Source organism: Sorghum bicolor, chromosome 5 (genome assembly GCF_000003195.3).
Source record: "Sorghum bicolor cultivar BTx623 chromosome 5, Sorghum_bicolor_NCBIv3, whole genome shotgun sequence".
Lineage (NCBI taxonomy): Eukaryota > Viridiplantae > Streptophyta > Magnoliopsida > Poales > Poaceae > Sorghum > Sorghum bicolor.
This window is the reverse complement of record NC_012874.2, coordinates 69,591,906-69,604,158: the sequence shown is the minus strand read 5'-3', so window position 1 is coordinate 69,604,158 and position 12,253 is coordinate 69,591,906. Positions and strand designations below refer to the sequence as shown.

The following is a 12,253-nucleotide window of genomic DNA, read 5'->3' as shown; positions in this document are numbered from 1 at the left end:
TGATACTTTTGTCATTTGATCATGAGAGAATATAGTTTTGCACTTTGAAATTAAAAAAATTAAACTTTTATGTTTAAAATTCCATAGTGCAAGTTATTGGATGGCAGAAAAAGATTTTGGACAATTGAAACGCCCCCATGTCACTACTACAGAAATTTTATTGGAGCCGGGCAAAAAGGGTTAATGAAGGTGGGCATTGCAACCATCTTTAATCAAAGGTCACGGTTAATCGTGACTTACTGAAGGCGATTGTCTAGCCAGCCTCAGTTAATCCATTAATGGAAGTGGGTGAATTAGGGTGCCCATCTCCATTAATCATTTTTAAGAAAAAAGCACTAGTGAGCCCAATTGAGCCCACCATAGAGCCCAATCAAGTCTGCTGCCCAATCGAAATAGTTATGCGTCCACACTGCTACATCTAGCTTGAGGCTCCCCGCCGTGGTCGGATCTGGAACCTTCGTCACTAGATCTGGCCCCACCATGCTGAATCTAGCCCCACCATCGCCAAATCTAGACCCGCCCTTGCTAGAGAAGGACCTGTTGGCTGTAAATCTACAAAGTGGAGAGAGCGACAAGTGAAGGAGATGAAGAGAGGAAGGGGGAGGGAGACGGGGAGACCTGACCTACCTCCGCCGCCCAACCCCACGCCTAGGGAGATGAAGAGAGGAAGGGGGATGAAGAGAGTTTGAATCTGCCTCGATCTTCAGGACCCACCTATAGTAAAACGGACATCTAGGACACATACTGACTTTGTTTTCGATGATCCACCTATGGGTAGAAAGATAATTTTAGAAGATAGGTGACAGAATCGGTTTGACATCAAAATTCCATAGTACTCAATAGAAATTGTTGAAACAAGTGAGCATTTGGAATTGTCAAGGTACATAAGGGGGCACAAATAAGGGTGCTTTCATGCCTGTTAAACTATATATTCAGTAGCTGCCATCTAAATTAGGGTTTAGGTTTGCTTTAGATTAAGCTGTCTTTAAACAGTCACCGTTATCAGTTTATGAAACCCCACGTTGATTCTTAATCATACACATCTGCAAGTTGGATCTTCAACAACATTTCATCTGGTAGCTCCCTTTCTTTTTCTATCTTGGCCTTCTGTATATCCCTAGCCTTCTTATATCTAGCCATGTGGCCCATGCAACAAGGGATGGAAAAGTGGATATGGATCGCGCACGTTCCACATTATCCATTTCATATATATTTGATAAATTTTTCATTGGCAAATGGACAAAATATATATCTGAATTCATTCATTTTCAATTGTCGATGTGTACAATGGAGAACGTTCGCAATGCTTCAAAAAATCATCATATAAAATCATGTATGTAGTACGCGTAAACATATGTATAGTTGCAACAATTCAGTTTAAAATTCACCCTAGATGTAAGAAACGAAATAGACAAGCAGTCAGCTTGGCACTGTTCATCATGTGCTGGCAGTGACATTTTTGCTTTTTGAATCTCAACATCAAAGATGAATTTCAAACTGAATTGGTTCTACTACACTTAACTTTAGGTGTATTGCATATATGATTTTTGTGATCGTGTTTTGAGACATTCAACATGATATTTTAGCTAAAGAAGGCGCCAGTCCCATGGGTCCCCTATGTGAAATATGGTGGAACGAGATACCCTCCAGGGTCTCGGTTACATGTTATATATATAGACCGGGAACAGCCCCACGGCGTGGCGTTTACATATCTGATTGTTACAACAAACTCACAACAAACCCCAACAACCTGGGTGAAGACGCAACAGGCTATCTAGCCCTATGCTAACTAACTTATCATCTAATACTCCCCCTCAATCTTAGCCACTAACAAGGTTAAGATTGGATTTGAAGAACTTCAGCTTCGCAGCAGACAACGCCTTAGTGAAACTGTCTGCCACCTGATCTGCAGAGTTAATGAACCGTATATCAAGCAACTTTGCAGCTACTCATTCCCGGACAAAATGGAAATCAATCTCAATATGTTTCGTTCTAGCATGAAACACAGGATTCGCAGAGAGGTATTTGGCCCCTAGATTATCACACCACAGCCGAGCCATCCTAGGGTGAGGAACACCTAGTTCCGTGAGCAACTTTTGGACCCAGACCATTTCAGCAGTGGCATCAGCAAGGGCTTTGTACTCGGCTTCAGTGCTGGACCTGGAGACCGTAGCTTGCTTCCTTGCTGTCCAGGACACCAGATTGCTCCCTATGAACACTGCGAACCCTCCGGTGGACCGTCGGTCATCTACATCTCCTGCCCAGTCAGCATCTGAGAAGGCACTGATCAACATGGAGTTACACTTGCGGATTTTGAGCCCATGATGCATAGTTCCACGCACATATCGCAAGATCCTCTTCACCGCACTCCAGTGGACTGTAGTTGGAGCGTGCAGGAACTGACAGACTCTGTTGACAAAGAAGGAGATATCGGGTCTAGTGAGGGTTAGATACTGCAAAGCCCCAACCAAGCTCCTGTAACAAGTTGCATCTTCTGGTCCGAGGGGGTCCCCAGCAGTGAGACTCAGCTTCTCAGAGGTCGGTAAGGGTGTGTCCACTGGTTTGGCATTGTCCATCCCTGACCGCTTGAGAACATCTGTCACATATCGCCCTTGAGAGAGGACTAACCCATCTGGAGCCTTCTTCACCTCAATTCCCAAGAAGAAATGTAACTCCCCGAGATCCTTCAGTGCAAAATCCTTCTGAAGATCCCGAAGCAATGCTGCTGTTGCCTCCTGGGACGAACTAGCGACTATAATGTCATCCACATATACCAGGACAAACAGACTATGTCCACCTTGACTGTAATAGAAGAGGGATGTATCAGCCTTAGACGGTGCAAAGCCCAGGGACACCAGCCTTTGACACAAGCGTGCATACCATGCTCGTGGCGCCTGTTTTAGCCCATACAAAGCTTTGTCCAATCTGCACACATAGGATGGATGAGATGTGTCAACATACCCCGGAGGTTGGTTCATATAGACTTCCTCTTCCAAAATCCCATGCAAGAAGGCATTCTGAACATCGAGTTGACGCAAGAACCATCCTTTCGATACTGCAATAGATAGAATCAACCGAATAGTTGTTGCCTTGACTACTGGGCTAAACGTGTCCTCATAGTCGAAACCGTAGCGTTGCTTAAAGCCTTTCGCTACCAGCCGAGCTTTATAATGATCAATTGTCCCATCAGCTTTCCTCTTTACCTTGTATACCCACTTACAGTCGATTATGTTCTTCCCTTTCGGCCGAGGAACCAGATGCCAGGTCTTGTTCTTCATAAGAGCTTGATATTCACTATTCATTGCTTCCTGCCATTTAGGATCAGCTAGTGCATCATCCAGTGAACCAGGTTCTTCAGATGAAGGTGACACCTGCATACACCACCTTACTGTGCCATCAGTGTATTGCTTGGGCTTGCTAATCCCCTGCTGAAGTCGCGTGACAGGGCGGTGGACAGCAGCATCAGCCGTAGAAGATCCGGAGGGCAGAATCCCACCAGAATCTGTGCCTGGCAGACTCCCTCCCGCGCTGAGATCCGTCTGCGGCTGCACTGGTGTTGCTGAGGCCGGCATGGTGGACGGTAGTGGCGCAGAAGATCCCGCCTGAGTCGTCTCCTGGAGAATAGGTGCGGTGGAGGCTTCCACACCCCCAGCCTGCCCTGACACCGAGGGAAACCCGCCTGGCGCGACCGTTTCAGCGGTCAGGCGATTCCCTTCGGGAGCTGTGCTGCCTCTGGGTGGGGAGCACATGAAATGATGCCCTGTACTCCCCCTTTCTTCATGGTGTGAACTCGAGTTTCTTTCAACACCTGCATCAACAGAGCCAGAGCTTGGTGCAGGGTGAGTACCAGCTAAACAATGATCACGTTGGTCAGGTAAAGTTGTACCCCCAGTATGAGACGGATTAAGGAGAGCATCAGGAAGGATGGAAAGTTCTGTGCGGAGGCGTGCACCAGCATTGGGGTGGAGACTAGCAAAGGGAAAAACATGTTCGTCAAACACGACGTCACGGGATATGTAGATTCGGCCTTCCTTGGGAGCAAGGCACCGGAAACCCTTGTGAAGTGTGCTATAGCCCAAAAATACACATTGCTTAGACCTGAATTCTAGTTTCCTGGTATTGTAGGGTCTCAGGTTCGGCCAAACAGCACAACCAAAAGTTCGCAGAAAACTATAGTCAGGGGAGTGACCAAGGAGGCAAGGAGGCGCTCATAGGGTGTTTGATTGTTGATAACTTTAGATGGCAATCGATTGATGAGGTACACGGCAGTAGAAAAAGCCTCATCCCAATATTTGAGCGGCATAGATGAATGGGCTAGGAGGGTGAGACCCATCTCGACTATATGACGGTGCTTGCGTTCGGCAGACCCATTTTGTTGGTGAGCATGGGGACATGACACATGGTGTTCTACCCCAATACGTGTGAAGAAGGAATGCAAGGCCTGATATTCTCCCCCCCAGTCTGTTTGCATAACACCAATTTTGCGACCAAACTGTCGCTCAACCAAATTTTGGAAATCACGAAAGCACTGGAAGACTTCTGATTTATGCTGCAGGAGATAAAACCAAACGAATTTTGAATGATCATCAATGAAGCTAACATAGTAGTTTTTGCGGCCAACAGAAGTTGGGGCAGGTCCCCATACATCAGAGAAAACAAGGTCCAGAGGACCAGATGACACACTGCTAGACTTAGGGTAAGGCAATTGATGGCTCTTGCCTTGCTGACATGCATCACACACCCTATCTTTATTCGAATCTTGAAAAACTGGAAGCTTGTGGCGACTAATAACATCCTGGACTACATGAGTGGAAGGATGCCCTAGCCGTTGATGCCACAAGGAAGCCGAAGGCTTCATGACACCCAACGCCTGCTTATTTTTGGTTGACCGCAAGGGGTAAAGGCCACCTTCACATCTGCCGCTGTGGAGGATGGTCTTCGTCACCTGATCCTTAATCAAAAAATGACAAGGGTGGAATTCAATGAACACATCATTATCTTTAACAAAACGATTTACGGAACAAAGGTTTTTGCTAGCCTTGGGAACGTGTAGGACATTGTTAAGATGAAAGGATTTTTCTGGGGTACTAACAATACTGTGACCAACATGAACAATGTCCATACCTGTCCCATTCGCTGCATGCACCTGTTCACCGCCGTGATATCTGTCACGCACGGTCAGTCTTTCCAGATCTCCAGTGATGTGATCTGTTGCTCCTGAGTCGACGTACCAGTTTGTGTCGACGCCGTATGAGCTGGTGGCCGCCGACGCACTCTTCTGCGGCGGACCGGTGAAGTTCCGATCGAACCTCTTGAAGCAGCGAACAACTGGATGTCCCTCTTTGCCGCAGAGTTGGCAGATGACTCCCGGTTGAAAGCTGCTGCGCCCACCGTTACCGCGACCAGATCCGACGCGGTCACCACGGCCACCGCCTCCGCCGCCACTGCGGCCGCCACCGCCACGCCCACGTGACTGATTGCCGCCGCCGCGACCGCCTTTGGTAGCCAGATTTGCGGAGGGATTAGGCCCTCCACTTTGCAGCTCCATACGCTGCTCGAAGCTGACAAGCTGCGAGTAAAGTTCGCCGAGAGTGATCGGCTCAACCCGCGCGGTGACTGCGGTCACCAGGGGGTTGTACTCCTGGTCGAGCCCGGTGAGGATGTAGGACACCATCTCCTCATCTTCGAGTTTGCGGCCAGCCGCCGCTAGTTCCTCAGCGAGCCCCTTCATCTTGGAGGAGCCTTTGGAGGCGGTCGCAAGGGCCATGCGCGTGCTTATCATCCGTGCACGCGACTGGGACGCGTTCACTCCTTCGATGGCCGCCCAGAGCTGTGCCGCCGTCGTTGCGGACGACACTTGGGCGAAGACTTCCTTGGAGATGGACCCGAACAGATAGCTCAGGACCATCTGGTCCTTTGCCACCCATTCGTCGTATTCCGGGTTGGGAATAGGATCAATCGCCTTCCCATCTGCCTTCTTCTTGTCGTCAGGTTCCAGGAATTCCGGCGGCGGAGTTGCCGTCGCCTTGATGAAGCGCCCTAGTTGAGCACCTCTGATGGCGGACTCCACCTGAGCACGCCACATCGCATAGTTGCCGCGGCCAAGTTTCTCTGACACCGGGATGAACCCTAGGGCGAGAGAGGCCGGGGCAGCCGACGATGAAGAGGATTGACCCACGGATCGATCTCCTTGCGGACTAGGCTCTAGATACCATGTGAAATATGGTGGAACGAGATACCCTCCAGGGTCTCGGTTACATGTTATATATATAGACCGGGAACAGCCCCACGGCGTGGCATTTACATATCTGATTGTTACAACAAACTCACAACAAACCCCAACAACCTGGGTGAAGACGCAGCAGGCTATCTAGCCCTATGCTAACTAACTTATCATCTAATACCCTATACTTTTTCTTTTCTACTGATCCTTTTTCCCTGGTAACTGATGCATTTATTTTACAAGTACAGTATTACCTCCATCCCTAAATATATGACATTTTAGGTTTAGACACATAAATTAAGAAATAGTAAAAAGGTGAGTCCACATAAAACAAGGAGAAAGATAGAGAGAAATAGAGATAATGATGTATTAGGAAAATAATAATGATAGAGAGAAATAGAGATAATGATGTCCACACAGGGAGTACCTGAATACATTATGTTATAACGACATTTATTCATGAATGCGAGCCTGACATTGCTCTAAGTGCAAACTGTCCAATAACCTGTATGTACCTCCACATTGCTTGGTGTTTACAGCTCGCGAGAAATGATTTTGTTTTCAAAAAGCAGCAATATCTTCTACTGATTTCATAGTGCACCGTTCATTAATTTCTCTGCAGAAATGTAACCTCCACAGCTCCGATCGAAACTAGGTGATGAAAGTGATGGAGAGATTGATGCAGCGATTGTCAGCCCAGAATGTAGATGACGCACATATTAGATACTTCAAACATTCTTAGCTGCGTCCATGCTTTTCTTTCACTTTATCTTTGCTTAGAATGCTTAGAGCGAGTGTTTTCTCTGCTTTGATCCCGTAAGCTTGTATCCTAGCAAACATATTTGTTTTTGACAAGAATATTTAAGACTAATTTTGTTTCCAGCAAACATATCTTCTAAGTGGGGCCAAAAGGTCTTTGGTCTAAATAGAGAGCCATTGAACGCCTTGCTACATCATTCAGCTTCATCCACTGGCACAGCCCCCGCCCACCCACCCCAGGCGGCTGGTCGGGCTCGTCGCCGACATTCAAAAGGAAATTTTCTTTATATTAAAGTAAAACTCTGTAATTTTCTAGCTAAATATTCTTGCATAATAAAAAAATGCTCGGACTCCTAAAAGCTTCTGCTCTGCTAATGGCTTCATTCAGAAGAGGTATCTTCATTTGCTACCCATGTCGTGTGCGCGCAGATGACACGCCCCATCCATCCTTGCAAAAGCCATTGGCCATCCTGGGAGATCATAAAGTCTTTGTGGTAATGCTTCATGACCTCATCTTTCACTACATTCAGAATGCTTGATTTCAGTGGCAGCTGCCTTAGGCCTGCTCGTTGGTTTCTTGTCTGCCATTGTTTATATTTCTCAGGAATTTCCACTAGGTCCATACCTTCACAGGAAATGCTGTTAAATGCATGACATCCAAGAAGGACTTTCTCCAACAACAATCGAGATTTACTGTCCCTTGGGATGGTTGCGTCCAACATGTCAAATAGTGCCATGTAATAGAAGACTGTATCCCGAAACCGTGACAAGAAGGAGGCACCATATGAACGATTTATAACGTTCTGGATGAATACATCTGGCCTCATCTTCTTGATGTTATGGAGGACAGTATCCCTTGGGCTTGGATCATCAAAGAATAAGCTCTCTTCCATCAAGATGCCGAAACTAAACATGTCACTCACAACGAGCACCTCATCAGAATCTGTGTGCATGTCTATGATGAAAGTATCCTCCCAGTTTTTCATGATTGTGTGGAACTTGAATGAAGGCAAGCCAAGCTCATGGGCACACTTCCTGAGCCGGCAGCCAATTTTCTCAATCTGCTCACCTGGGTGGCACATAGGCTTGGGGCGGGCTATGGCGGTGATCTTCACCTCTGGCAGGCCACCCTTTTTACTCGCCAGCAAGCGGAGCAATCCTGCCCATTGAAACCCGAAACGCGTACCATAATCCACAATATGCAACCTGCTCTTACCTGCCATGGCCTGCATAATGGTCATTGCTGAAAAAATGAACGTCACATTGATGAAGCAGCAAACTTCAGAGAAAAGTTTGTAGGCCTTAAGGAACTCAATGGCTGAGGGGTACTCTAACATAAGCCGCTGCAAAAGCTGGCTTCCAGAGCCCACTATCCGTGCCTCTAGCCCCATGGCGAAACAATGAGCTAGCCGTTGGGTGGCGTCCCCTGTTGCTGAAGCATGTTGCTGGATCTGCTTCAGTAACTCACGGGTTGTCTTGTCATCGTCGGCTGCCAGTGCCTGCGCACAAGATATCAACAGCCTGCGTATGTCGACCACCCTCGCCACTTTGATCCTTCCACTCTTCATGTTTCTCTTCTCCACTTCGCTATTGTCCATGGTGACATGCTCCATGCCTTTGATGCATGTCTCATAGGAATGCAACATCATCTCATCAAGCATCTCATTGCTATGTTTCTCCTCTGGCCCCTTGCTTCTCGTCACAGCTTTGTTGGCACTTCTTACCTCCTCCTCTATAAGGTGATCCCTATTGTACCTTTTCCTCACCCAACTATCAGTAATGTTGCTTTCCCTGATCTGATTAATCACCAACTCATCCCTTCTAATGTCGTTGTCTTTGTGCAGAAGCATGTTAGCTTCTTCCATGCCCTTCAAGTATGCTCCCAACACACATGTGCCCTTGGATAAGGGTGAATTGAGGGCACCTTCATCACCATTACCTTCATGCAAGAATTCGTTGGCCCCCTCGCTGTTGTTGGTGTTAGTGCCAAGGGAATGGGAGGAGAGGATCTGAGCAAAGGGCTGCTGCACCTGGAGAAGCGCAGGGTGGTTGTTGAGTTCATCGTCGATGTCGTCCTCCATGAGCATGTGTGAGATGTAAGGGAGCATCATGTCATCATTAGGGACACGATGCCGGACCTCGTTGCTGACATTGGGCTTCTGGGGAAGGTCAATGAAGACAGGTGGGGATGCTGGTGGCTGCTCCATAAGATCCATGATGAAGAATTCCTCTGGTGTGGTGGCCATGGTGATCAATGGTAGAGTGTGGTAGCCCTTTTGGTTAATATATATCATAAGGAGAAGAACATAAGACTTTTGGCTAATGATCCCTACAAACAGAGTGCAAAAGACAATGGCTGGCTGTAAACCCAATGCTGCTTGGATGGGGACACCATGGCTCGAGATTTCCAATGCTGCTTGGATATATGGTTGCAAAAACTAGCTATACACAGGGCACATAACAAATAATATTTTGGAAATATCATCGTAACAAGCCCCCATTTCTTTTACCTAGTGAAAATGACAAAGCAAGAAGAAACAGTCGTGTGATGCAAAACATATTTAAATAAGCATTCACAGCTAACGTAAAGTAATAGTGAACTTGAAAACAGAGAAACAGAGGAGCAGAGTTTGAACGCCAGCAATAAATAGCTTAGTTAGGTGTTTATATAATTGTTGGCAAATGTGAAGGAAATGAAGCATGTACATGAAATGCCAATATTCAAGAAATTGAGCTATGCAACGTCAGTTAGTATTCAAAATGAGTAAGCGCAGATCAGCTATGAGACTATTGAGCTCTGCTGGACACAGACGCCATGAATAGAACCGCTTTCCCGCTTCCATGCACCGATGCAAAAGATATTTATTTGTTGCAACGATCCCTCTGCGTTCTTTACAATGCCTTTAGCCCTGTTTTGTGGAAAAGTCAAAAGTGCTTTTTAAATTTATTTTTTTAAAAAAGTAGCGGTTAAACCCAGTTTCGGCTTTTGTAGTACACTAGGTTAATGCCCGTACGTTGTTACGGGTTTTAAAATCCACATACTTTATGTTTCTTCATTGTTATTTTATTTTTTCTGTCTATATTCTTCTTTTTTTCATTTTTTTAGTTTTTGTTTTTCGATTTTATTTTATTTTCTGTCCTTTCCTTATTCTTTTCTTGTTTTAATTTTACCTTTTATTTTCTTTTTGTTTTGGTTTTATTTTTATTGTTCTTCCTTGCTTCTATTTGTTTTTCTTTTTTCTTTTCAGATTTCCTATGTTTCTTCATTCTTATTTTATATTTTATTTCCTTTTAATATTATTTTTATCTTTATTTAAATTATTCATTAATTTTATTTGCTCTATGCACTTTTTATCATTTGTTAATTATGTTTTTTATATTTTTTCTTAGTAATTTTATTTTTTATTTTTATTTTCTATGTATATGTGATATTTATGTAGTATATATTTAGTGTTCTATATTGTGTTATGTCATGTTTACGTGATATATATGTGATGTTCTATGATGTTTCTTACGGGAGTTGTGGCTTCACCATGGATGTGGTAGATGGGTACTTTTCATAATTTTGAGTTGTAGAGATTTATTGATGTTAATGTTCTATAAATATATTTACGATATTTAAAAAGTAACCCTTTGACATTATTTGAAATTTTTCTCCATTTTGTGTTTTTATTTTTTTCTTATGCTTTTTACTCTAGATTTTTTTATTATTTTTATCTATGTCATCTATTTATGTATTTTTATGTATATTGTAATATCAAACCTAAAACCAAAATACTATTCTTCTAAATCGATAACATTTTTTACCAAGACAAAACTATGTCTGTTGAACCTAGAAAATTGTTTCTACTTAATAAAATATAATATTTTATCTTTATAAGATAAATATTCATTAATAAAATTTTATCTAAATTTATCCATGTGTGATCTTGTTTTGAAGGATTTGTTATAAGAAATTTAATGGTGCAATCAAAATTTAATTTATATCTCCAGTTTAGGAGTTATGACTTTTTTTAATTCGCTAAAACAATTTTGCAGAAATAGGTGAGTGGGGCCTAGGTTGATGGGATAGCGTGTCATCGCGCAGTAAAAAAGACCACCAATGGGATGAAAGTTGTGGATGGGTCCTGTCTATAATTTTTAGTTGTAGAGATAAATATTAATTAATAAGTTTTTATCTAAATATATCCATGTGTGATCTTGTTTTGAAGAATTTGTTATGAAAAATTTAATGGTGCAATCGGAATTTAATTTATATCTTCAGTTTAAAAGTTATGACTTTTTTAAATTCGCCAAAACAATTTTGTATGCATGGGTGAGTGGGGCCTAGGTTGATGGGATAACCTATCATGGCTAAAAGGAATGGGAGTTGTGGCTTCACCATAGGTGTGGTAGATAGGTCCTTTTCATAATTTTTAGTTGTAGAGAAATAGGTGCCAGGGGGGGGGGGGGGAAATGGCCAGAAAAAGCTGTAAAGAAACATACCGTTTGGCTTTTGGTCTCAATTTATTTTGGCTATATATAACATATGTTGTACCAAACAGGCCCAGAGGAAAATAAGACTGGGAAAAATATAAACTGCATGTACAGGAAAACATTGGATCCTAGTGTGTATTGGTGTGGTTTTAGTATGGGCTCTTATTATCCTATTTTTTCTTAATATAATGATATGTAGCTCCTTCGTGCTTAAGAAAAAAAAACATTAGTTTAGAGTTTTTAAGTTCACTTATATATATATATATATATATATATATATATATATATATATATATATATATATATATATATATATATATATATATATATATATATATATATATATATATATCAAGATAAAATTATGATATGCTCTGAGTGAGCAAAATGCCCAATCACCTATATCCACAGTTCCACTTCACACTTACCTGTACGTCATAAGGAGCCGCTAAATGGTGCACTGCTTGGAGTTTTTGGCTCAAGAGAATGATATTGTTTCTAAAAAAATTCTAAAATGATGCTCTATCAAATTATTTTGTTCTTGCATCTATTATTTTATCCATCTTTTCATGTGACCGTATTTTATCTATTTGAATTTTGATTTTCAAAAAATAGCATAAATATTTCAAAAAACAATCAATATATGCTCAGTTTAGAAGCTCTTCTAGAGATCCAAAACTTTGTAGTTAACAATTTTTAAATTTGAGATGGTTTACATGTCCAAATTATAAATATAAGTTCTCGGATCAGATTTGAGAGATGGTTATCCATGTTGAATGAAAACGAAGTCAACAC

At 43.1% G+C, this 12,253-nt stretch overlaps 1 protein-coding gene across 1 annotated transcript; it reads right to left on the bottom strand.

Annotated features, from left to right (window-relative positions):
• On the bottom strand, nucleotides 7,363-9,228 carry LOC8070204 (scarecrow-like protein 9). Its single transcript, XM_021462175.1, has one exon. The coding sequence runs from the start codon at nucleotides 9,226-9,228 to the stop codon at nucleotides 7,363-7,365; it is 1,866 nt and encodes a 621-aa protein (XP_021317850.1).

Bases quoted from the DNA above. Each gene is read 5' to 3' on its own strand.
- LOC8070204 (XM_021462175.1), bottom strand. From the start codon at position 9,228: ATGGCCACCACACCAGAGGAATTCTTCATCATGGATCTTATGGAGCAG.